The 26833-nt window shown below is 38.5% G+C and overlaps 1 protein-coding gene across 1 annotated transcript in view; it reads left to right on the plus strand.

Annotated features, from left to right (window-relative positions):
• The first annotated feature begins 323 nt into the window (after positions 1–323).
• The window catches only part of CDH4 (cadherin 4), a 464937-nt gene continuing 438427 nt past the window's right edge, over positions 324–26833 (plus strand). Inside the window, exon 1 of the mRNA XM_069072522.1 lies at positions 324–663. Coding sequence (XP_068928623.1) covers positions 406–663 — 258 coding nt within the window. The 5' untranslated portion in view covers positions 324–405. The remainder of the gene's footprint in view (positions 664–26833) is intronic.

A 26833-nucleotide genomic window follows, 5' to 3' on the forward strand; every position in this document is an offset into this window, starting at 1 on the left:
TATCGTGAAGAGAGGTTTGCATATGGTAGGCAGGCCATTGAAGCAAGGAATATATTTCATGTAGAAAATACCCACCCTGTAGTTAATAACCTCCAGTTGAATTCTGAGATTATAGTGACAAGAGAAAAATCCATTTGTAGAAATGGAGAACAGCTGTGTTTTAGATATAATGAAATTGTATCAAGTGCTCCCCCTCCCCCGCCTTTTTAAAGCCAACAGCCAATTTCCCTGAGCATGAAGATAAAAGACAATACCTTCCTGAAGGTCAAAGTAACAGTTAAATCACTTCCCCTCCATGTTTCTTTGAGATCTTAAACACACCGTGGAAAAATGAAACCTATGAAGATGCGTATTTGATTTGTCTGTGCTTGTGGTGGTGATTGTTTTCTGATCAAGAATTATATCATGATGTCTTTTTTTTTAACCTCTCTTCCAGTAAAATTCAGCAGCTGCAGCACTACCAAGGGAGTGCAATATGAGACCAACAATTTGGACTTTGAAGTGGGGGCTGATGGGACAGTTTTTGCTGCCCGTGAGATGCAACTCCCCCCTCGACAGATTGCATTCATGGTGACCGCATGGGACTACCAGGCCATGGAGAGATGGGATGCAATAGTCCGACTATTGGTAGGGGAAAAGATTTTTCCCCACTCTGTTCATAAGGTAAAGAAAACAACTGTGTCATGTGGTAGAATAGAGGCATGGATATATCTGGCATGGTTTTTTGTCTGCTAAAGAAAGAACTAGGTAGTTAAAATATTGCTGTGATCTCTTTCACACAAGAGGGGCAAAGCCTCCTTAAAAGTTTCCTAAAGGTTTTTTTTTGATCTGTGTTTTCTTTTATGACATGGCTAATATGGAAATATGTTTTGCATGACTACACATGCATAAACTATATCAAATTGCTTGCTGTCTTTAGGGATGGGGAGGGATGGGGGGGTGGAGAATTTTGAAATCAAAAATTTTTTAAATAGATGTTAAAAATTGTTTTTACATATAACTGGAAAATAAAATAACATGTTTCCCAAGGGAGTAGTGAATAAAAGCACCACAAATGGGAAAATGTCATATAGAAAAATAATTCTTTCACAAAAGTCACCTTGCTACTCTTCCATCATCGTGAGTGTCCAGTTTAGTAATGATGTATAACATATTGATTAGAATAACCTGAAGTTGTCAATAATAGGTCAGTATGAATAAAGGAGTAGAGTAGTGGAGGCTGGAAAGGAAAAGACTCATGGGAAAATTACTAATCATCTTCATTGAAATGAAAGGCTGTTTGGGGGGCTTTCTTTTCGAGCATAAATTCTGATTTGCCTGAAAGAATAACAGAAAAAAGATAGTATAGAAATTGAAAGTCTGATATTTGAAAAAAAAAATCTGGTTATAATGGCTACATGATGTGAATAATATGATACATTAAAAGATAGCAAGAAGGGTGGCTAGGTGGCACAGTGAATAGAGCACCAGCCCTGGAGTCAGGAGGACCTGAGTTCAAATTTTACCTCAGACACTTAACACTTACTAGCTGTGCGACCTTGAGCAATTTAACCCCATTTACCCTGCCTTCTCCCCTCCAAAAAGAAAAAAAAAAGATGGCAAGAACTCATTACATAATGCTTGAAATAATGACAACCCCTTACATTTGCATAAAACTTTACAGTATATAATGTTTCCATGAACATTATTCCATTGGATCCCTAAAACAACCCATTGAACTAGGTAGGACAGGAGCTATGATCTATTTCTTCTAACTCTGTAGTTCTAGAATTATTCTTTTTTTCCCCGACAAAGGTTTGAAAGCTCAAGGAGCTTAGGTGACTGGCCCAAAAGTTCTTGGCTAAGAGCCATTTCTTTGCATCACATATGTATTTATAACAGAGTGTCCTTAAACTTTTGGGGGTCATGGATCCCTTTGATCGTCTGGTGAAGCCTATAGATCCTCTCACAAAAATGCATAAAATAAAATACGTAGGATTACTAAAGTGGAAACCAATTCTATTGAATTATCAAAAAAAAAATGTATGACATTCACAGTCCCCAGGTTAAGAATTCCATTGATGATGATAATGTTGATGATGATAACATATTTCTGTAACACTTTGAAAGTTACAAAATGTTTTCCTCCCAAAAAATCTACAAGGTAGAAAGTACCAGTAACATAATCCCCATTTTACAGATGAGGAAACTAAAGGTCAAAGAGCCTTATGTTTATGGCATATGTGTGCATACACACATGGATGCACACACATATGTGCCCATACAAATACTTGTATGTACACTAGCTAGTTAGGAGCAATATTGCCTTCAGAAGGGAAAAACATATTCAAGAAATCATATGGAAGGATGTTCCCTATATTTTCTTTTCTTCCTACCAGCCTAGATGCATATATGGTGTTATATTTCAACCCCAAAGGAAAAACAAAAAAATAAAATTTAAAAAAGTTTCTGTAGCTAGTAAGCATCAGATCTGAGACTAGGACCTAACTATTCTGGTTTTTCTAACCCATTGTTTTTCATCTCTACTTAAACTGTCTTTTCTAAAAGAAAAGGAGAGTCTAAATACAAATAATTTGAGAGGGATAATTCCTTCTCTTGGCATGAATAGGGATGAATAGGTTTTCTCGCTGAGATCTCTTTCAACATTTGCTCCTATATGGGGAGGAGAGTGTAATGGGGTAGAAGGAGAGAATGTGCATGCATAAAATGGGAAAATATATGTTCACAATTCCTAAACCTAGAATCTTCCTGAGCACCAGATGCCTGTGTGATAATGTGGACTTTATATATAAACTGTGGAGATACTTAAAGCCCCATTGAAATCCTCAGATAAAAGGCATTAATTGAAAACATAATGACACCTTTTATTAGTTGTGTTAATGAAATGATTTCTGATGCAATTAATCACTTGCTCCTCTGCTGGAAGGTGCAAATGACTGATTATGATTGCAATTATCCTTCATGAGAACAATTGCTTGCACCTACAATCTTGCATCAGCACTAGCACCAGCACCAACATTGCCTTCAACCAAAAAGGCCAGAAGATAAGTATAAAATGTAGATTCGTGAAAGAGTTGTTATCCCGGTTTCTGGAAGGGAAGAGTTGAAGCTGTAACTTTTAGTTAGTAGCATGGAGCAATTGGGAGAGAGCCAAGGGAAGAAAACCAGAATCTATCCTGCAAACTACTGAAAAATTACTTCAATTCTCAGAAAAACCTGTGGTTTCATTAGGATGGCAGGTGCTTCCACTGGCTGGTATAGGTCTCAGTTTCTCAGTGTCCTGCAGGGGAGAGCTGTATGTGATTGTGTGTGTGTGTGTGTATACACACACATTTGCATACATACATGAACATATACATATTCATATACATACATGTAAAATTGGTTTATATGGGATCTTTCTGTCTTTGTTCTCCTTGGGGCATATGCTCAATGGTGGAATCTATGAGTCAAAAAAAAGTAGTTGCTTCCTTGTTTATATTGTTGTACTTGTCCTTCATTCTTGAAGAGGACCAAGACATCAGGGAGATGATGACATGACTTGAAGTTGATTTTGATTTGAGTGAGGGAGGGCAGAGTAAGGTCACCAGTCTCACTTCCTCCTCCAGAGCCATCTGGTTCCAGTGGCCAGACATTCATCAGGATAACTGGAGATGGCTCCAGATGCAATGGTAGACCCTGGCCCTTTTTTTTCTTTTAAAGCAATTGGGGTTAAGTAACTTGCTCAAGGTTACACAGCCAGGTGTTTCTGGGTAGGTGCTAAGTGTCTGAGCCTGGGATTTGATCCCCGGGTCTTCTCAACACTGGAGCCGGTGCTCTTACTCACTGTGCTACCTGGCCACCCCAACCCTGGCCCTTTTAAGCTAAGATGTTTTCAGGTCCTTATTTTGGGTGAAGTAACACCCATTCAATGAATAGGCCTCTTTAAGAAGTGAGTCAAAGGATGGCTCCTTTAATTAAAAAAAAAAATCAAACTGGGAGGGGAATACCCTTACATAATATACATGAATAAAAAAGCAGCTTACAAAACTAAGCAACCCATCAGCTGAGTTTAACAGTACAAATAATGTTCAACACATATAGTCACTCATCTCTGCAAAGAAGGGAGTGCGGTGTCTTTCCTCATCCCTTCTTAAGAAACTTAGTCTTTATAATTATATAGCTTTCAATTGCTTTTTATTGTTGCTATTGCTCTTTCCAATGGCACTGCTATTGTCATTATGCAAATTGTTTTCTTGGCTATACTTAATTCACTCTGTATCAGATCATATACGTTTTTCCATGTTTCTTTGAATCCTTTGTTTTTATCATTTTTTACAGTGTACATAAGGCTGTACATTCACAAACCAAAATCAATGGCCATCTTCATTGTTTCCAGTTCTTTGGTTCTAAAAAGGAAAAGAAAAAGTTGCCGTGAATAATTCACTTTATATGGGATCTTTCTGCCTTTGGCCCCCTTGGAGCATATGTCCATCAGTGAGATCTATGAGTAAAAAGAAAAAAATTAGTCACTTGGTATAATTCCCAATTTACAATCACAATGATTATATTGATTCATAGATCCATCAGTATTATACTTCTGTGTAGGTCTTTCCATAGCTACTCCTTAAATGCTATATTCCCTACAACACTCTCAAAAATATTCCAGTGACATTCTGTGTTCTATATCAAGTTTACACATCTTTACTGAACTTTCAAGACCCTCAACAGTCCAAGAGACAACCTCATTTCCTCTAGCTACTCTCTAAAAGGGACATTCTACTTTAGTCAAAGTTTTCTCCTCACTCTCCATTCCGTGTTCATATCTGCTTTCCTGTCTTTGCTTATATTGGATCAAAGGAATTAACTCCATCTGTCCTCTCTTCCTTTCCAACTTCTGTTCATGTTCTGTTCTGTTTCGAGGATCTCTGCCTACATGGTCTACCCTGGCCACTACAGCAGATAATGATCTTACCCTCCTCTGAACTTCTTAGCACACAATGTCGCGATTAATTATAAGTATCTTGTATTATTAACTGTTGTTTCATGTGCGTTAGATATGTATTACCAAAAATCTCATTGAGAACTCCTTCAAGGTGGGGATCCATTTCTTCTAAAACCTTCCCCCACACACACAGAGTATCTAGTAAAGAGCTGAGGATGTAATAGGTTCTGAATGTCTATAGTAACAATAAGATATGATATTATTTTGACAATTATTAATTAGGTGCATCTAGGTGACACTGTAGGTAGACAACAACATTTGTAATCAAGAAGTCCTAAGTTCAAATCCTACCTCAGACACTTAATAGATGCACGACCCTGCACAAGTCACTTAACCTCTCTTAAGTTTTCCCATCTGTAAAATAGGACTAATAATAGTACATACCCCACAGGATTGCTGAGAAGTTCAAATGAATTAATATGTGGAAAGTGCATTGTAAACCTTAGGATACTAGATAAATGTTAGCCATTATTAATTATATCATATGTCACACAATATGATATACACTATTATAAAATTAGAAACAGATCTTAGTAGATATAGACAAGGGCTTTCAAGAATTACTTTTTTTTATCAATGGTACCCTTAGCTCCAAGTTACAAAATAATATATTGCAGGGCAATGCAGAGCAAACATAAGAAATTAATTTCATCCCTACATCCAGATTACTTTAAATAAGAAGTGAGATTTAGGAGCTCCTAAATTCCAGAGGGAGAAAAGCTGAAGAACCTCAGGTCACTGATAATCACTTCAGAGACTCTACCCAATAACAAAATAGAATACACAGAAATAAAACCAAGGTCTTAAATAATTTGTAATAGGAGCTAGGGGTAGTTAGACAAGGCTTTTTGAAAAACCCTTTTTGAAAATACATTCTTTCATGCTACTTGGCCAGAAGTGTCAAAATGTTACAGAATTTGCCCTCAGTAATATATGTGTTCATTTTTGCCATGGTAATAACTATAGGGGGAAAGGTGCCACTATCAAGAAGCACTTTTAAGGACAGGCAAATACCTTGCAAGACATAACCTAGTGTATAGCATTATATGTCAGATACTTGCTATCTTTGAGTAAACTAATAGACAGCAAATCCCTGTGCAACAAACACAGAACTTCAAATATTCTTGAAAATTCTGTAAATAAACTCAAGTAATGGGCCATCCTTCCAGGTAGAGCTATTGCCCCCAAATCTTTGAACATAATATTGATCTACAAAAATTGAAGAATGATGTTTATAGTAGCTGTCAGTGTACCAAAACCTCATAACCTCCAAGCTACATAGAATGAAAACTTTTCAAAATGTAGAGACATAGTAGAAGAAATAAAAATTGTGTGGGAACAAGATGAAGGTATAGATCATCCCCATCATCTTTTCTGCTCCTGGAGCTGTCTCAAAGATGCTTTTAATGCTTCATTAAAATTCCAGAAGATATATCCCTATACTTTTCTTTAATAGCAAAAATCAGTTATTTTATTCACCCATGCTTCAGTTCACAGAACATTAGAGGAATGATAGCAGGATAGCAGGAGAGTGACTTGTCCTAGGACATTTTCAGTTGAACATGATCAAAAAAGATGAGAACCACAACTTTAACTACTATTACCACTACTGCTGCTGCTGCTGCTGCTGCTGCTACTACTACTACCACTACTACTACTACTACCACTACTACTACTACTACTACTACTACTACTACTACTACTGCTACTACTCCTACAATAATGATGATAAAAATAAACAGGGCATTTCATTGTTACAAAGTACTTTATAGGCATTATATCATTTCATTCCTGCAATAACCCTATGAGGAAATTGGGTTATCCCCATTTTATAGATGAAGAAACAGACTCAGGTTATGACTTATTCAAGGTCACAGAGCTAGTAAATGGTGTAAGTGGGCCTCAAACCCAGGTCTTCTGACTCTAGGTCCCACATGTGCCCTTCCCACCACATCTCATTGCCTTTATTATTGAGTTTGTTGTATTTGTTTGTTGGTGCATCTCTTTGAAAAGTGTCACCCACTTAAAAGTCTGTGACACTATTTCCTAAAAGTTCAATTTTAAATATCCTTGATCATTGTTATAGTAGGTATTTAGTAAGTGATCATGAAACTGAAGATGGGGAGGGCAAAAGATGTGCTTACATTGTATTTAAATTAGTAGGTGTTTTGAAGCTCAGGATTTTTTTTTAATATTTATTGGTTTTATTCAGTGAGAAAGTATACCGAGGTATAAAAGATAGCATTGCAGAGCCTGAATGACCACTGTTCTGCAGAACTGGAACTAGGATAAGGTGGTCGAGGCTTTATCACAAGTGCTGACATTCAGAAGGGGATATTTTTTGGTCTTAATGTGGTAGATTTCTCTACTGTTTCCCTTGGCCAGCCGGTTCCCTTTCCTGGTCCCCAAGTTAGCACTTCCCATGGTTCCATGACCATAGGCTTCTCTCCAAGAGATTGCTTTTCTATGATTATAGACTGGTGTGATGGCTCATAGGGACTCCTAGGGTCAGCATGGCATTAGTTGCAAAGTAGTATTCAAGGCTATCATTTCTCCCCCATAGTAAACTTCTTCCGAGTACTCCCCATTCCCTCTTCTCCTCTGCTCTTCCTCTCTACTGTGTCCTCAGGAATCCTTGCTTATTATTAACAAACTCTCCTTTATCCTGCATCTCTTACTCTTATATTACTTCAGTCATCTTTTGCTCACTGAAACCATTCTATCTTGGACTTGTTGCAGTCATCTGTGGGCCTTCAAGTCATTCTTTCTCCTCCCCAATAAGTTCAACACCTGATTCAGTCTTTTCTACCCCTTCAGACACTGTGGTCTCCTCGAATCCCCTGATTGCTATCTGGTTTATATCAAGCAAACATAGAAGTGATTGTGCCTTGTATCCTCCATACACCCTACTTTCCCCCAATAGATTCTATCCCAGGTGCCAAAATTCCTAGCTACAAATTAAGTGTTCAAGTCCTATTCTAGGACTTCAGGTGACCATTCACTATCAACAAATACAAGTGTTATACTGGATACCGCAAACAAGAACCATGAACAAGGAAAATGAAGCAGTCATCTGATTTATTCAGGCAACGCCTCCACTTTTCCTATATTAAGTCAGTGGTTCTCTAGCTTTATGGTCCTAGGACTCCTTTATACTCTTTTTTTTTTTTTTTGCTTTTTGGAGAGAGGAAGGTAGGGAAATTGGGGTTGACTTGCCCGAGGTCACACAGCTAGTTTTGTGTTAAGTGTCTAAGGCCACATTTGAACTCAGGTCCTCCTGACTCCAGGGCTGGTGCTCTATTCACTGTGACACCTAGCCACCCCAACTCCTTTATACTCTTAAATATTATTGAGGGCCAAAACCAATGCAGCTAAAAGCTGATGAGAAGCAAGTAATTGGGGGGAAATCTTTTTAGTAAGTTTCTCTGATAATGGCCTGTAATGTTAATGGGATATAAGATGTTCCTCTGCCCATTAATAGACCTCACGTGGAGTCCTTAAGGGAGGCTTGCTTAGGGGAGGCTTGCTGATAGGAAGGCTTTCATACCTTTTGTTAATTTCTAATTAGGCACAGAATCAGGAGGGTTGTGATGCCCTCTGGCTCTAAAAAGGGTATATATACTCTGAGATAAGCATTTTGCTTTGGGACTCACTCACTGGAAGAGTGTTCTAGTGATGTGGTCAGATGAGACTCTGGGTAGCCATTAAGGAGCTTCCCAGTTTTGAAAAACCCAGATGTCAATGCTTCTCTCTCTCTGGTAACTATGTATGTGTTTCCTTGGTCAGACAATTAGATCTGTCTATTGATCTGTACTAATTTCTCAGACAATTAGAAGCCCTGTGTGTTAGTCTTTATTTCTCTGCTTATATTTTCTCTGTTTGGATTTTTCTCAGAAGTTCAGGATGCTGACTTTTCCCTTGAACTAATGAATGTTGAATAAAAAAAGATTGTTGACCCCTTAAAGAGTTCTCTTTCCTAGTAAAGCAGATCTAAGAACCTATGCTAGCAGCCATCCTGGGTATGCCAGTGTGGTTGCCACTACAAGGCCTCATTTCAAAAATTCATAGGGAAGTGATTCAAATTAATAAGAATATGAGCCATCCCCCAATTAATAAGTGACCAAAAGATATAAACAGTTTCCAGAAGAAATCCAAGCTATCTATAGTCGTAAGAAACAATGCTCTAAATAACTAATTATTAAATACAAATTAAAGCAACTCTGGATTCTACTTCAAAACCATAAGATTGAAAAAGTTAAAAAGAAAAGGGAAAATGCTGGGAAAGCTATGAGAAAACAGATACATTAATGCCCACTTGGAACTAGGAAGTAGTTCAGCCATCCTGGAAAGCAATTTGAAACTATGACCAAAAAGATATTAACCTATTGTATACCCTTTGACCCATCAATACCTTTCCTAGGTCAATACCCCCAACAAGAACCAAAAAAGAGAAAAAGGCCTCATATGCACAAAAAATATTTATAACATCTCTATTCTCAAAGAAGGCAAAGAATTAAAAACTGAGGGAGTCTCGATTAATTTGGGAATGGATGAACAAGTTATGGTGTGTGTGTGTGTGTGTGTGTGTGTATTTGATGAAGTGTTATTGTGCTGCATGAAATGATGAAGAGGATAGCTATAGAGAAACCTGAGAAGACTTATATGAACTTATGAAGAGGGAGGTGAATAGAAGCAGGAGAAAAATACGTACAATAACAATGATATTGGGGGCTGCCAGGTGGTGTAGTGAGTAAGAGCACTGGCCTCTGAGTCAGGAGACCTGGGTTTGGTTCCAGGCTCAGATACTTAATACCCACACAAAATAACTGGCCGTGTAACCTTGAGCAAGTTACTTAACCCCAATTGGTTAGGGGCGGCCAGGTGGCACAGTAAGAGCACTGGCCCCAATGTTGGGAGACCTGGGATTGGTTCCGACCTCCAATACTCGGCACCCACACAAAAATAATAATAATAACTGACCGTTGAGCAAGTTACTTAACCCCGATTGCTTAAAAAAATAAAAAATAACAATGATATTGTAAAAATGAATGACTGATAGTTTTAAGAACCAGCAATGACCATGATTCCAGAGGATACATGATGAAACATTCTGCTCAATTCCTGATAGAGAGGTGATTGGCTCAGAGTTCAATTTGAGACAATTTTTTTGACATAGCAAGTGTAGGAATTTCTTTTGCTTGACTGTACATGTTTGCAATAGGAGTTTTTTTTTCTATTTTCTTAATGGAAGAGAGGGAGGGTATAAGGGAGAGAAAGATCTTCACTGGAAAATAAAAATAATTAAACAATTATTGAGGAACCCCGCCCTCCACCCAGAGCTTTTGTTTGTGTGGGTTATATCTATCTATATTTATTAGATTAGGAATTAAGACATTTTAGTAGTTTCGACCTTGTGGACCCCCTGAAAGGTACTCAGGCTCCCCACCCCACCCCAGGAGTCCCCAAATCACATCTTGAGATCCTCTATATTAAGAAAACCTGGACAGTTTGAGAGATCAAGATTATGTTTCATCTTGGATCCCTTTTATCAGATCAGAGCTCATGCTGACCTAAACCAAAAACACAGGGATACATTTTCCAGGTTTGGTTATGTCAAAAAATGTACCTAACCCATGCCCATTAGGTGGGAATTTTTACTCTTTTATAATGCACGAAGAGAGATGCATTCTAAATTTGTCCCTAATGAACAACAAGCAAGTTGATTTTTTTTTCCTGAAGTGCTGTAATTCGTTCTGCCTGAATGAGTCGACATGATTTATTTCTAGACTTAAATGTTAATTCTGCTTTAAAAAAAATGCATTGGCATTGATTTTTATGTTATGTGATGAGCTTCTTATCCCGATTTTAACCTTGGTCATACCAAAATGGGGAATATTCTGGGCAATACTGAGTAGTGAGGAAATGAAAGTTGTAATCAGTAAGCTACCATGGTAGGTAGCATGGTATAGTGGAGTGGTATTGTTGGTAAATGTTTAACAATCAGCTCCATTCCACCCCCACCCACACATCCAAAATCTACCTACAACAAATTTTTTAAGTTTAATCTGCATATTAACATTTTCTCTGTCACTTTCATAGGTAACATCAAAACAAAAACCAAAAAAATCAAACAAGGCAGTGTTTGTGTATTCCCCAGGTATTTCCTACACTGAAAACTTTACAGTTGGCTGGGTCTATTTGAGCAGACTCTAATATATCCCTGGTATAGTGAAAAGAGTGATGCATTGGGATCAATACAGACAAGTTTAAATTCTAACTTCAACACTTACTAAATATGTGATCCCAGGGTAAATCACTTATCCTTGCTAAATCTCAGTTTCCTTTTTTGTAAAAAGAGGAAAGCAGTAGCTGTGGTATGTTCCTCACACAGTTGTTGTAAGGATCAAATGAGAAAAATCATGTAAATTATATTGTAAATCTTAAAGCACTGTGTAGTCAGCTATTATCATTCCTATAGTCTTACAGTCACAAAGCAATGGCCTTGAAATACTCACTGAGAAATCCAGGATTGCAGTATAGTAGAAAAATTGAATTGGATTTGAATCATTGCTCTGAGACTTATAACTTATGTGACCATACTCAGTTTACTTCCCTTTTCCAAGCCTCAGTTTCCTCTTCTGTAAGATGAGAAGATTGGACTAGATTAGAAGTGTCACCCTCTGTACAACTCCTCTTGGGATATATGGAGTGTTCAGGAAGGCCTACTGCCTCTGGTGTGAAAGCTTGCTGCATCCTTTTCAGGGTTCCTCATCCACCTTTGGTGTCCACCTGCCACCTAACTCTCACCTGTGGCTCCAAGAAGCTGTAGCATGTGCAGTGGCTACACCCTGGTAAAAATTTTCTTGGCAGATGGGCTAAACTAGGTTGAGAGTAAATGACAGGTCTCAAACCTGTTGCTGAGTTAGGTGGGGTGTCTACCCCTGGCATATGAAGACTTCCCCCAGCATAATGAGTGGATAAGAACAATTTGTTCTAAAAGCCATGAAGGCAGCTGAAGCAGGATCTGTGGAGTGCTTTGAGCTTGGTCAGACATCAAAGATGCCAATGTCATCATTTACTGCTTCCCAGGCCATCACCAGTTGTCCTGAGGCTTGTCTTGCCACTGGACTTTGATGACTCTGGAAGAGAGAGTGAGGCTGATGACTTTGTACACTCTACCTCACTTAAATCCAATTATGGACCAGTCAAGACTTCACCCATGATGCCATTGGTTCTCTTTGAAAAACAAAGGATGAACACCAACAACTCCCCTGGGCAGTAACCAAATATAAATGTCATTGGGAACTATTTAACAAAATATTTAAAAATACAATAGAATATAAATAATGTTAACAGGTGGTTTAAATTAATATGCCAGCTGCAGGGATACTTAAGTGCAGTTTAGTGGCACAGTTTTGATTTGAGTTTAACGCTGCTATCCCAGATGATATCTAAGCACCTTCCAGTTTTCATAGTCTGTGATTCTGTGAAGAATTTTTTTAACTTCTGAAGGGATCTCTGTATTTGTAGCCCAACATGTGGAGTATCCCAGTTTACCAACCTAATTTCTACAACTATTAGAATATGTTTCAACAAAAGATGAAAAATACAACTGTAGTGACTAATAGTACTGTATATGTCCCCCAAGAAGATTCTACGACTGTGTCAGATGGGATAGTTTTAGTGACTAGAGAAGGGACCACCTAAATTTAACAAATTACACTCCACAACACCATCTCACCTCCCCCAACTACAGAAGGAAGCAATAAAATTGTCAACTTAACTATTGCTTTTTTTATTTTTTTGGAGGGGGGAGGGCAGGGCAATTGGTATTAAGAGACTTGCCCAAGGTCACAAGGCTAGTAAGTGTTAAGTATCTGTGGTCATATTTGAACTCAGGTCCTCCTGACTCCAGGGCTGGTGCTCTATTCACTGTGCCACCTAGCTGCCCCATCAACTTAACTATTAAACCTGCAAACAGACTAGGGGAGGCAAATGGCAGTCTTCCAGGACCACCCATTTTTTTTCCTTGAAACCTTAATTTATTTCAGCCCAAAGAAACTCTCTTCTGGAACTGCACGTGTGTTCAGTCCTATACATTTGAACATTTCACAGAATCAGAGACTATCTGAGTAATAATGGACCTGAAAGGGGCAGCCAGGTAGCACAGTGAGTAAGAGCACCAGCCCCAGAGTTGGAAGACCTGGGATCGAATCCGGGCTCAGACACTTAGCACCCACCCAGAAACACCTGGCTGTGTAACCTTGAGCTAGTTACTTAACCCCAATTGCTTAGGGGCGGCCAGGTGGCACAGTGAGTAAGAGCACTGGCCCCAGAGTTGGGATGACCTGGGATCAAATCTGGGCTCAGATACTTAGCACCACACCCAGAAATAACTGGCCGTGTAACCTTGAGCAAGTTACTTAACCCCAATTGCTTTAAAAAATAATGATAATAATAATGGATCTGAAAGACCTTTTAGTCCAAATCATGCTTAACTGAGAATCCGTTTTACAGTATCCTCAACCAGTAGTTATGTAGTTATTACCTTAAGACCTCCAAGAAAGGAGATCTCCCTACCTCCCAAAGGAAAACCATTCTACTTTGATATAGTTTTAATTATTAGGGTGTTTTTCCTAACACATAGCCTAAATCTGCCTCCCTACTGTTTCCATACAATGCTGATGACTTAGTCCTCTGAGATTAATCAGAACAAGTCTAATCTCCATTCCAGATGACAGGCTTTCAAATACTTGAAGATAGCTTGTCATGTCTCTACTAAACCTTCTCCAAGCTAAAGATTCCCACTCTAATCCTCTCACTATCCAGGATTCCTTCTTCCAGTCTCACAATAATGTGTGAGATAATGATACAGTTCCTACCTTACAGGGTTGTGGTAGGGAGAATACTCTCAACCTGTCAAACTAAGAGATAATATTATTACTATTTTCATCTTTTGTTATTATCATCATTATTATTGTCTTGTTCTCATCTTTTTAAAGTAGTTTAGATAGAAACAAGTTTGTGACAAATCACTATCTTTCTGTTACTCTTAAATATTTAATATTCCATAGACTGTTATTGCACAGGTGGATGAAATAACTGCGTTGGGTTTGGGGGTTTCTTTTTTTGTAGTTCAGGGAGAATATTAAGGCAGAAGCTCAGCCTTTATAGGCCAATTAAGAATTTAATACGACTCCAGGAAGAGACTAGACAGCTGAAATGAGAGGTACCTCATGCTCTTTCCACTTAATTTTGACCTCCTGTTCTTGATTTTATATTCTGAAAGTGTATCGTTCTATGTCACCTGGTCACATTTATCAAAAGCAATATTCTTAAATTTTTGTGGAGTTGGGGGCAAAAGTTTAGATTGGAATAATGTTCAAATTCTAATACTCTGGATTGGTTGAGTTCTTCAGAATAGTCCAGGGCTGCATTTGCTATGGAGGAATTTTACATCATTCAACCCATGAAAATAGCTAACTTCTGATGTATATAATTCTAGGTCATATCTGGGTGGGTATTCTATAGGTCATCGTTTTTTTTTTCATTTGCAGTGAGGTGTTTTAGAGGTTCTACCTTTTCCTTGTATAATCTGCATTGATCTTTAAGCCTAGGCTCCTAAAGGATAATTCTTCTGCTTTTTCTGTAGCAATGATCTGGTTCTGAATTGTCATCACAAACCATTATGTTTTGACAAACAAATCCACAAGATTTACCCATTTGTTCAGTGCTTCTTTGTCAACATTTTGTTGGTTGACCTCATATGAATCTTGTCCATGGAGGACCTTTTGATTCAATCCTTGGATCTTAGCCATTTCAGAGGCTAAGGTTACCTTTGGCAAATCCAAAGACTTTTACAATTACAAAGTCTTTGTAATTATTCAGTGAAGCCATGATTGTTTGTTCCAAAAGTATGTGTGTTTGTGTGTCTGGATGCACATTTGATCTTACTAAATGCCAAATATGTGCCAGTCATCATACTTAAGCACTTTACAAATATTAACAAATAATATTATACACATTAGAAATAATATATAATGCTACAATAATATAAGATATTGCAAATAATATCATTTGATCCTCACAACAACCCTAACAGGTATCTACTATTATTATCTCCATTTCACAAATAAGGAAACTGAAGCCAGACAGAGATGATTTGCCCAGGGTCTCACAGCTAGTGTGTCTAAGGCTGGATTTGATCTCAGCTCTTCCCGATTCTAGGTCCAGATCTCCACCCAATGCACCATCTTGCTGAATATATACACATATATACATGTACATATACATATATACACACATACAAATATATACACACATACATATATGTGTGTATAAACCTGTTTATCCCATATTATTGTTGTTATTGAAAGAAGCAGAAGAAAATCAATGACTTTAAGTTTTCTTATTAGGAGACTAGAAGAGCAATGCTACTCCTTACAGAAGAGGAGTTATTAAGACATAGATTGATTTATATCCTCATTTCTGTTAGAGCTTCAATTTGCCATGGCCCCCCAGATAGTAGCTTTAAGTTCCTCTCACCCACCCTCCATCTGCTGACTAGTGATCTGTAATCTTTCTTCACCACTTCAAATGGTCATGATGTCAACGGGTGAAATTCAAGCAGATGACCTTACCCCCATACCTTAGTAAGACAGTTTGATGAGTTGTTATAGCCCAAAGGAAAAAAAAATTACCTAATATAGTCATAAACCTGTCTACACTTATCTCCTTTGGTCCTTAGATGACAAACATCTACTGTCCAGACAATATTTGACTAATTTAGTACTTTCCAGCTTGGGTACTGCCCACCAGATATTGGATTCCCATGGCATAGCTCTTGGGAACCTATGGCTACCTACATACCATCGTGAGGCAACAGAATGGAACTTTAACCATAATAGTCATTAGTGATAATTGCTAATATTTATAAAGCACATTGTATATATTATTGCAGTTGATGCTTACAATAACTTTCTGAGCTAGGTACTATCATTTCCATTTTACAGATGAGGAAACTGATGCCCCCTGTGCCTGGAATCTTCCTTCTCCTCATCTCCACCTTCTGACTCCCATGATTTCTTTCAAGTCTCAACTAAAGTCCTACCTTCTACATCCCAGTACCTCACCATGCTAGTGCCTTCCTTCTGAGATTATTTACAATTTGTCTTTGATATCTCTTGTTTGTACATAGCTATTTGGATGCTGTCTCTCCATTGGTTTGTGAGGTCCTTGAGGAATGAATTGTTTTTACCTTTGTATCTCCAGTACTTAGCACAATTCCTGGCACATAGTAAGTGCTTAATAAAATGCTTATTGACTTGTTAGGTGATTTCTCCTGAGTTACCTAAGTAGTAAGTTCCTGAGGCAGAATTTGGTCCCAAGTCCTCCTGACTCCAAGTCCAGAGCACTATCTAATATGCCAGCTTGCAGCTAGTGACTTCAGTGGAGGGATTTGTAAACAAAACATCAGAATTGAGTGAATGAATTCTACTTGAGGGAACACTGAAGTGAATGCTTTCTGTAACAATGACAATAATAGATCATATTTATGAAGCATTTTAAAACACTCCAGCATTATTCTTATTTTACTGGTGAAGAAAATGACTCAAAAAAGTTACTAAATTTGCCCACAGTAAAGGGGGGAGCCAGCATTTAAGCCTCACTCTTTTGATGTTTTCCATTAGGCTTGACTGCCTTTGTAAAGCTAAGATACCTGATCTATATCTTGCCACTGGACCCAGATGACTCCAGAGGTGAAAGTGAGGCTAGTGACTTTGCACAGCCTTTCCTCTCTCTTAAATCCAGTTCACTTACATATAATGGCAAAAGGCATCACCTCCCTTATGTCACAGTCCTCTTCAAGAACAAAGTACAAAAAGCAGGAACAAAGCTGAGGAGAACAAAGGTATCCTCTACACATACACACACACACACACGAACACACAAGCACACACTTAAATCATCTATGCTTTGAACATTTGAATTGTCATATATTGGATCTTCTGAAAGCAAGGCTTACCTGTACTTTCTTTAAGTGATTTGCCTGAGGGAAAGATATAAAACTGACAGACTTAAGTGTAAGAATCCATTTGATGAACCATAAATATTTGCTAACTTTTTCTCCTTTTCCCCCCATTTTAGCAACTATTTAAAGCAGGTCTTTCTGTGGGTAATACCAGCAGTGCTGGGCTCTGGAGGAACTTTTTTTTTGTGCAGTCTTGCAGGAAACCTGATAGCAATTCAATTAGAAAATGCAAATGAGGTCACATATTTCCCACAGGAGTGCTGAATTGCCCCAGAGGAATCTGAGCAATATTCCAGCATAACAGTAAATACTTAAGATAAAGTTTCTCACACTGTTCTCATCTGACTGGTTGTTGTAACACTTGAAAGTGTCAATGGGACCTGGGGGTATAGTTTGCGAAAAAGAAACTGTTGTTTATGAAACTAATATTAGGTCTTATAGCTCACGTCAGCATTTATGAAAGATAAACTTGGCTGAGCAGTATTCCAGAGCAGAACATAGACTAGGAGATGAGTGTTCCTTCTTTATTGTTTTTCTTTTCCTAGGGAAAATGATTGTTTTCCAGGTGTGCATTTTGACTTAATCTAAGGATGAGTATTTAAGACTCCAGTGGCCTACCCAGAATTCAGAGAGGGGAGAGAGATGAGGGAGGGAGACTACATCCAGGTATCCCTGAATTCCATTCTGGCAGATACCCAGACCTCTATAGGACTAGTGAGGACAACCCAGTAATTTCTGTAATTCATGTTGCAATCCCTGTTAATTAAGGGATATGGGGTCCAGAAGTTACGGGCAGACAGTTTAATGTGTAAGTGAACCAACCCTCTGCCTCCAGAGTCCTAGCTTTCAGTTTCATGACTTAATGGGTATGTGCCCACATTCCCAAACTGCCACATAATTCAATGTAATTGGTGGCCTCAAAGGAGAGATGGAGGCTTCAGGACTGGAATAGTAGCAATACATTTGAGTGTTAGATTGGCCTGCCATCCAGGTATCTCTGAGTCCTTTATAGGACAATGGTCTTGACTTCATTTTGTCATTTTTATCTATCTAACAGGGGAAAAGTAGTGTATTGAATGGGGTGCTAGGCTTGGAATCTAGAACACCTGGGTTCATCCACCTTGTGACACCTACTTTCTTTGTGACCCTGGGCAGCCATTTAGCCATCATGTGTTCCAGGATACCCCCTGCATCTCATCTCTTAGTCAAAGATCGATTGTCATCTTGCTTTGGTGAAATAAATGTTGGCTATTAATATTTATACTATTTATTCTTATCATCATCCTGATTCCAGTTACAATCCAGTCTGAAAAGGGTTTTACATACATAGTCAAAATTCCAGTGGTAGATGAATTTGAGCAGAGGGTTAGATGACTTAGGTTTTTGAGGCTATCCCAGACTCAAGTATTGGGATAGAAACTATCCAGGGAAGTAGAAATGATAAAGCATGTGACTTTAGGCAAAGAAGACAGGGACAATGAATATTCATCAGATAATATATAATCTTGACTCATTGTGCTTGCATCTATCATATTTGAGTCAACAGCTTAGATATTATGTGTATATGTTATTGAAATGTCATTCCTGCTAGGGAGCCTTTATAAAATGTGTGAACATCCCCACCTACTTCACTGCCATGTCTGCCTACTAGCAGCACTTTGGGTATTTTAGGATGTGGAACACTAAACAACTCTTCAAAGTTGGAAGTCTTTCTCATTGAGGAAGGCCCAAGGTTATAAGGCACCTGCCTTGAAGGTCCTGGCTGGTCAGCATGTATTACTTGCAAGGACTAAATTGAATGCACTGGTGGATCATAGAACCAGGTCTCTTCATGGATTCTAGAGGTTTCTTGGGTTTTGTTCAGAGCCTTTCCAAGATTAAAAGCCATAAATACTTAATGAAGTGAAATGAACCAGGAATTACTCTAACAAGACAGGTTAATTCCCTTTCCTTTAACTCATTTAACATCATTCAGCAAACATTCATTGGTTCATTAAACAAGTATTTATTAAGCACCAACTGTACACTGGGACCTATGGATACTACAGATTGCAAAATTGATATCTCCGAGGCAGACAAGGTTTGAAGAAAAGAGACTTCTAGGTGGCTTAGTGGACGGTTTTGGACTTGGAGTCAGAAAAATCTAATTTCAAATCCTGTGTCAGAGACTTATTTAGCTGTGTGATTTGGGGCAAGTCATAGCCTCAGTTTCCCTATCTGTAAAATGGGGATAATAATGGCACCTTCCTCATAGATTGTTGTGAAGGTTAAATAAGTTAATACTTTCCATACCTTTTAGTGCTGTATAATAGCTAGATCATTAAAAGGCAGAAGGCAGTGAGTCTGTCACAATGGAGAGAGTTGATTTCAGAGTCAACAAGACCTGAGTTCAAATCCTGCCTCAGGTACTTACTAGACAAGTCAGTTAAACTCTCTGCACTTTAGTTCCCTCATCTATAAAATGAAGTAAATTGGACTCAGTGACCTCTAAGGTCTATTCTAGCTATAAATCTATGGTCCTACGATAACCAAGTTAAAGTTAGAATATAAATTCATTAATAAATTAACATAATGGCTTAGATCCACTCTCAGTATGTACCTTGTATCTGCTCTGTATGTCTTTTTTCTCCCAATTTAGAATATAATCTCTTTGAAGATAGGATGGTTGTTTTTTTTTTTAATTCTTCTTTGTAGCACAGTAAGTGGTACATAGTAAGCACTAGATAAATGCCGTTGATTGATTGAAGGTAGGAGTGAAGCATTCTCTTTGCACGTTCCCCCTGATAAAATGGATTTATACTGATCTCCTTGTTGAAATCCTCATTATCTCTTGCCTAGATTATTATAATAGTCTCTGCCTCCAGTCTGTCCTCCCTCTATCTGCATATGTTTTCAGAGTAATCTTCCTAAGTCATTTCCCTCAAACACTCTCAATGATTCCCCATTGACTTCTGAACAAATTCCAAGCTCTTTGAAAAGGCTCTTTTGAAGCAACTAACAATCTGATTCTAAAATACTTTTTCTAGCCTTATTTCTCATGTTCCTTTTTGTATATTCTATGCTATAGTTAAAATGGGCTCCTAGTCATTTTCCTAATGTAGCCTATGCTCTACTAAAATTCTTTGTCTCTTTTAAAAACTTTTCTTAGGTCTAAGAGTAGCTCTAAAAGAGCCCACTTCCCTATAATTGCCTATTAAAGGTCTATCCATCTTTCAAGGCCAAAGTCAAATCTCATTTCATCTCAAACCTTCTTGATCCCTCCCACCCCAGACCAGAAGTCATTTCTCCTTCTGTTCACCTTCCATAAGATTTTCTACATCACTTAGCATTTATTATTGTTATATATTGGAGTCATGTATGCCCATGTCTTATCTCCGCTACTAGACTACAAGTTTCTTGAGGGCCAGCAGTATCTTCATAATTGGATCCTCTTCAGTATTTCCCCCTGGACACATAGTAGATGCTCATTAAAATGCTGTTTGAATGAAGGCTCTATCTCCTCTGTCTCCCAGTTCTGCCTTGTGACTGTAGTGCATCATGGCATGATGGTCTGGGTTAGAAATGTTGTCTGCAACTTTGAAACAGAAAAAAATCTCACGGGGGGGGAAAAAGAAAACTCACGGACCTGCATAGCCTTACTTTGACCTGACTGGAAGAATGCTATAACTCATTTAATTTGCCCATCACAGATGAATTACAAATAGAAATGAATTAGGACACAATGGAAGGCTCATTGGATTAAGATATTTGTATTCTCACCCTGACTGAGCTATGAACAAGTTGGGTGACTTTGGGCAAATTGCATTTGTCCTTCATTTTCAAAGATGACCATGTTATCAGGGAAATGATGACATGAATCTTCCTTTGGAGAAGAGGAGAGGGAGAGGGAGAGGACGAGCTGAGTTACCCAACTAGCTGGGCCCCCATTCAGGCAGATCAGTCTACTCACAGGTTGTGTTTGTTCTTTGTTTTCAAAGAGGATTGTGGCATCAGGGAAATGATGACAGTTGACTTTGATTTGAATGAAGGAGGGCTGTTCAAGGTCTCCAGCCTCACTTTCTATCTCTCTAGACTTCAGATTCTTCATCAGTCATCAATTGCCACCATTCTTTTTTTTTTTAACAGTCAAATGGGGAATGGATTAAGACCAGATGGCCTCTAGGGTGCCTTCCAACTCTGAATATTTGATCCTGTTATCCTTCATTAAATTTCTCTTACCAATTCCTGCAGGTCCAAGTTTCTGGTCCTCAAATTTAAAACTCAACGGAGTTTCTCCATTCACTTCTCACTTCCTCCTACTCTCTTATCCTGCTATGCCAAAGATGCTCTATCTCCTCTTCTTCTCCCACTCTCATCTTCATGCCTCCTCCTCTGCTTATGTCTTGAGCTTCTTTTCCTTTGGAACAATGAACCATCCCTCATCCTTTCCTTTGACCCTCTTCTCTTTGAGGTCTTCTATGCACATAACACCTCCTTTCCAAGAAAAGAGAAATGAGTACAAGAAGAAGGAATGAGAAGCATTACAGAAATTCCCTCAGTTTACAATACTACTAAATCAACACATCCAAAAGCAATTAGGGACTGATAAATAGTTAATACTTTTGCAAAAAAAAATAATTATAGAGGAGGCAACATGCACACTGGTATGTATAATGGCTGCAGAGAGAGGACCTGAGTTCAAATCCTTCCTCTCATGTAACCTCTACTTATGTGACCTTTGGCAAATAACTTCTTTGAATCTTCCTCTGTAAAATCAGAGTTGTGGACTAGGCAGCCTCTGAGTTCCTTTGTAACTCTATGCTAATTATCCTATGATGCTGTAACCCTAAAGCAGGGATTCTTAACCTTTTTTTGGTAAAAACCAATGGATCCCTTCTCAGAATATTTTAAATGCATAAAATATAATGCACTGGGTTGCAAAGGAAATACTTATCTTTTTTTTTTTTAAGTTTCTAGACCCCAGATTGAGTAACCCTACCATAAAGTATTCCTATTATCATGATAGGATTCCTTCCAGTAACAAGCTCCCCAGTTACATTTGAAACATGGTTTGGTTTACCTCCTCTCAGAGGTTTGTAAACAACATCATTGTGAGCCCAGAACTGAGTTTCCTGCAGCAACGACAGCCATGCTATTGGTCATTAGCTATTGCAACCATGTCTAGCAGCTTCCCAGTTTCTAAACCAAGTGCCTCTAGTTCTTTTTCAAGGTGGGGAGCTAGGGGTGAGGTGGGGGTGCATTGGAAGAGTCTAGAGTCACTTAGAAAGGGAAATAGAATGTAAAATACAGCTGAGATTCAGCTGCTGTCCCTCCTGCTCACTAACAGTGCCTTTATTCAGTGTGTTATCAGCCTTCCTCCAAAGGCTGCACACTCTGACAGATTGCTGTGAGGACTTCTTAAGTGAGGATACCCATGATTTTAGGAATTTCAACTGAAGAAAAGCCTCATTGATCCACAGAAGGAATGGTAATGGGCATATGAGGCTTTAAAAAGAAAGGTGTGTAAAAAAAAAAAAAAGAGGCAATATTTGGCTTGGAAAAGCAAGTATGAGATCATTTGGCTGAGGTCTGTATGATAAAGAATCACACTGTTGACAGAAAATAGCCAGACCTTTTATCCCTTTCCATAATGAGGCACTCAATGAAATTGAAAAGTGGTAAATTTAGATGAAATAAAAGGAAACAACTTCTTTACATAGCTTGAAGGCAACCCATACAGGGTCACTTTGTTTTTTCATTTTTGTTTTTGAAGAGTGGCTATTTTAATGAGTGTTAATAACCTACCCACTTATGCAAGTTAAGACAGTACTGTCAGACAAATCAGATCTGCTACAGGCATAAACTGATTGCCTTTAGGGAATGGAGGAGAAATATATTTATTTCCCCTATCAAAGAACTACACAAATTGGCTGATATTATTGTGGGAGAGAAGATTGCTCTCCTCTCCCCTAATGCCCCAGGCAGTAAGCAGAGACAGCAAAATAGGAAAACAGGCTGAAATGTCCAGTCTTCTCTGACTTAGAAAAGGAAGGGGAAAACTCCCAGAGTGTATCGGGGGGACATGCAGAATGGCTGGTTAGTAATGGATGGGGACAGTAGGCCAGTTATCCCAAAATTATATCTAATGATAAATGACACAAGTGGCTTTTAAAAATTTTCCAGAAGGTTCCAGTTGAAAAGTACACCTTGATGTTATCTTCCTCTTTTCCCTATGAAATGTATTTTGAACTCTAGAGGCTTACAACTTCTTAATAGACTTTTTCACTGGGACTGTGTTACTCTGTTGCGCCTGGCTAGATTTGAATTCCAGAGATGGCAAAAGGCAAACCAAAGGAGAAGCCACTCAAGATAGGGATGCACCAAGGTCCCAGAATGTGTCATTAGAGTTTGAAGGGACTTTAAAAGGTTATTATCTTGGGTTATCTTTGACATTCTCCCTTTAACTCATTCCTCATTTTTTCGATGCAAACACTGGAGGATCTCCAAGGTCCCTTTCAGCTCTAACATTCTATAGGTCTGTAAAATTCCACCAAAGCAGTGAAAAACTATCCCATTAAGGCAATGCCTCTAAATGACAATTAGTGTGCTCAATCAAAAGTTAGTCAAGTCATTTAGAAAAAATAGGTAGAAAGACACCAGTTAGATCAGTTTTCTGGCAATGTATAAAACAAATGAGAAAAAAAGGGGGATGGCAGAGAGTAGTTGACTAAATTTTTCACTCTGCAGCCCATTGGCTTGTCATTGTGTGGACACAGTGAAAAATGTCTACTACAGCTTTAAAGATGGGGGGGGGGGGGTTGGTTTACCAGCATGAGGAGGGGCAGTGGGTTTGTATGCCAAGAAAATTCATAGTCCTTGCAACTACACGTGTTTGCTTGTGGTTCTATCCCATGTGCTGCAATTAGAGCATTCTTTCATGAATCACTTGTCAAATCAGCAGCTGCCCGGCAAAAACACAGAAATTTTGCACAATCAATATCAGCTGTCTGTCAAAACAGTGTTTACCTGAATGAAGCTTTTAAATGATCTACTGAGTAATTTGACTGCTGAAGAAACTAGGACTCTTCTTTATCGACTCTCCCATGTAATGGCTTTGCATGGAGGTAACCAAGCAGATAGATCTTTGGGGGATTGGAGTTCACGCCAGCAAGCACTGCATTAATTCGGTTAACCAAATCAAGGGGAGCCTCACTAATTGGACATAACTCCTATCTGATTTTAGATACCAGTGTTTGTTTCCCTTTTTAATACCATTTAGCAAAAGTGACACCAGAAAAAAAGGGTTTTAGGAAGAAAAGGCTAAGAGCTATGAATGGAAAAGATAACCTAAAGGAAATTGACATTGATCTTGCTCATCAGAAACTTGTAGTAACAATAACAGTTTTCAGTATAGGATTTTAAAGCTGGAAAGGATCTTACAGGTCATTTAGTACCTCCTCAGAGAATGTGATAAAGGCCCAGAGAGGAGAAGGATGAGGAAAATGTCTTTCATTTGTATAATTCTTTATAGTTTTCAAAACATGCTCATATAACTTATGTTGGTCCTCACACAAATCCTATGAATTAAGAAGCATCCCTATTTTACATGTGAAGAAGCTGGACCTTCAAAAGTCTAAATCAATTTTTAAAAAGAGCTTATTAAGCACTTATTATGTGACTAGAACTGTGCTAAATCCTGGGAATACAAAGTCAAAAGCATATGCATTTGTATATTTCCATATATTTAAGCTATTAAAGCCGAAAAATGCACTAAGACTTTTCAAACACCCTGTGTATATAGATATACACCCATTCACAAAAAAATATGTACAAATGTAATATGGGGGGGTTGAGAGAGTGGGAGAGATCAGTAAATATCTAGCCCAAGATGAAACAACTTAATTCATGGCAAGGCTAAAACTAGCCTACAGGACTTCCGCTATAATACATGCCTCTCAGTTATGGATTGCCCTTCTCTCTGAATTGTATAAAATTGTGTTGTTGTTCAGTCATAATCCCATTTGAGGCTTTCTTGGCAAAGATACCAGTTTCCTATTTCCTTCTTCAGTTTCTTTTTATACTTAAGAAAACTGAAACACATGGGGTAAAGTGACTTACCCAGGGTCACACAGCTATTAAGCATCTGAGGTCAAATCTGAACTCAGGTCTTCCCAACTCCAGGCCTAATCCTTTTGTCTATCCACTGTGCTACCCACTTGTATAGAATTTGGCAATTGCTTTTAGCAGGTTTTAATTAAAGATTTAACTACAGTCCATTGAAGTTATATTTCTGGCATATTCTAGCTGTATGCCATTGGACAAACTACCTAACCTCTCTGGACCTCAATTCCTTCCTCTCTAATTTGGGATGATAATATTTATACTACCTGCCTGACAAGGCTGAAGAAAATGCTTTGTAAACCATAAACCACTGTACGAGTGAGTTAGCATTAATTATCATCATAGCAAAACAGGCAAACCTGACAGTCATCATTAATAGCTTTACCATCTTTCCCCTCTACCTTTGAAAGCATCAGCATGATATAGAAAGGAGAATGCTGTGCTAGGATTTAGGATGCTTATGTTCTAATGTCTGCTTGGCCACAAGCTTGATGTGGAAACTTGAACAAGTCTCTGTGCTTCTCTTTGGGCCTCTGGGCCTCAGTTTTCTGATAGGTGCTTTTTCCCTTCCCAGATTATGGATCAGATAAATAATACATGTAAAGGCTTTATAAATCTGGATGTGTTATGTACATTTTAGCTATTGTCATATGCTTTATTTCTCTGTGTATATGTAGGAGTCACCCAATAGGATGTTAACTCCGCATAAAAAGGAATTTTTTCTGTTTGTCCTTGTATCACTAACACTTAGCATAGTGCCTTACAAATAGCAGGCAGTATAATAATTGATTATTGAATTGAATTAAATCTCTCTAAAATGGAAAAGTTAGATTATAATATCTCTAATGTTTGATACTAAGAGTCTTTGAGTCTGGGTATATACCTGGTTTCTTCTTGCAGACGTGTGTAAAGGTCTTAGGTCACTACCCAAACCTCTGAAAACAGTGTTTTCACTGACATTCCTCCATGCCTACAAGTATCTCCCTCCTCACCTCTGACTTCCCTGACTCCCTTCAAGACTCAGCTGAAGTCCCCACTTTCTGCAAGAAGTCTTTTCTAGTCCTTTGTAATGGCAATGGGAATTTGAAGATCTTCCCTGCCCCCATAAAAAGTGTAAGGGAATTTGAAGACCTTCCCTGCTTTGAAAATATACTCTGCTTAGGGAGGGAATGACATACATACTAAATAGGGTATCTCACCCTACAGGAGAGTAGGGGGGAAGGGGATGAGAGGGGGAATGATGGAAGGGAGGGCAGGCTCGGGGGGAGGGAAGTTGGAAGCATACACTTTTGAAAAGGGATAAGGTCAAAGTAGAGAATAGAACAAGTGCTGGTCGGGATAGGAGGGAGGGAAATATAGTCAGTCTTTCACAATATATCCACTATGGAAATGTTTTGTGTAGCTACACATGTACAACAATATTAAATTGCTTATCTTCCTAGTAAGGGTGGGTTACAAGGGAAGAAGGGAAAGAATCTGGAATTCAAGAAATAAAAGTAGAAAGAAAGAGCTCCTGTCCTTGAGGAGTTTGCATTCTAATGGAGGTAGGGCATGGTAGAGAGGATCAGGAGGGAAACCTACAGACTAATGAAACATGGCTAGCCTGGGAACCCTCCTTCAAAGGAGGGTCTTGGAGGAGCCATCCATCACAGGGAGAGGCCGTAGGGGTGGGATGAGGTCTTCTGATGTGCTCATTCCAGTTTTGGAGTGAGACTTCA

This window comes from Petaurus breviceps, unplaced genomic scaffold (genome assembly GCF_028583685.1).
Source record: "Petaurus breviceps papuanus isolate PSGF00001 unplaced genomic scaffold, PetGlider_PUasm1.0 90847, whole genome shotgun sequence".
NCBI classification, from domain to species: Eukaryota; Metazoa; Chordata; class Mammalia; order Diprotodontia; family Petauridae; genus Petaurus; species Petaurus breviceps.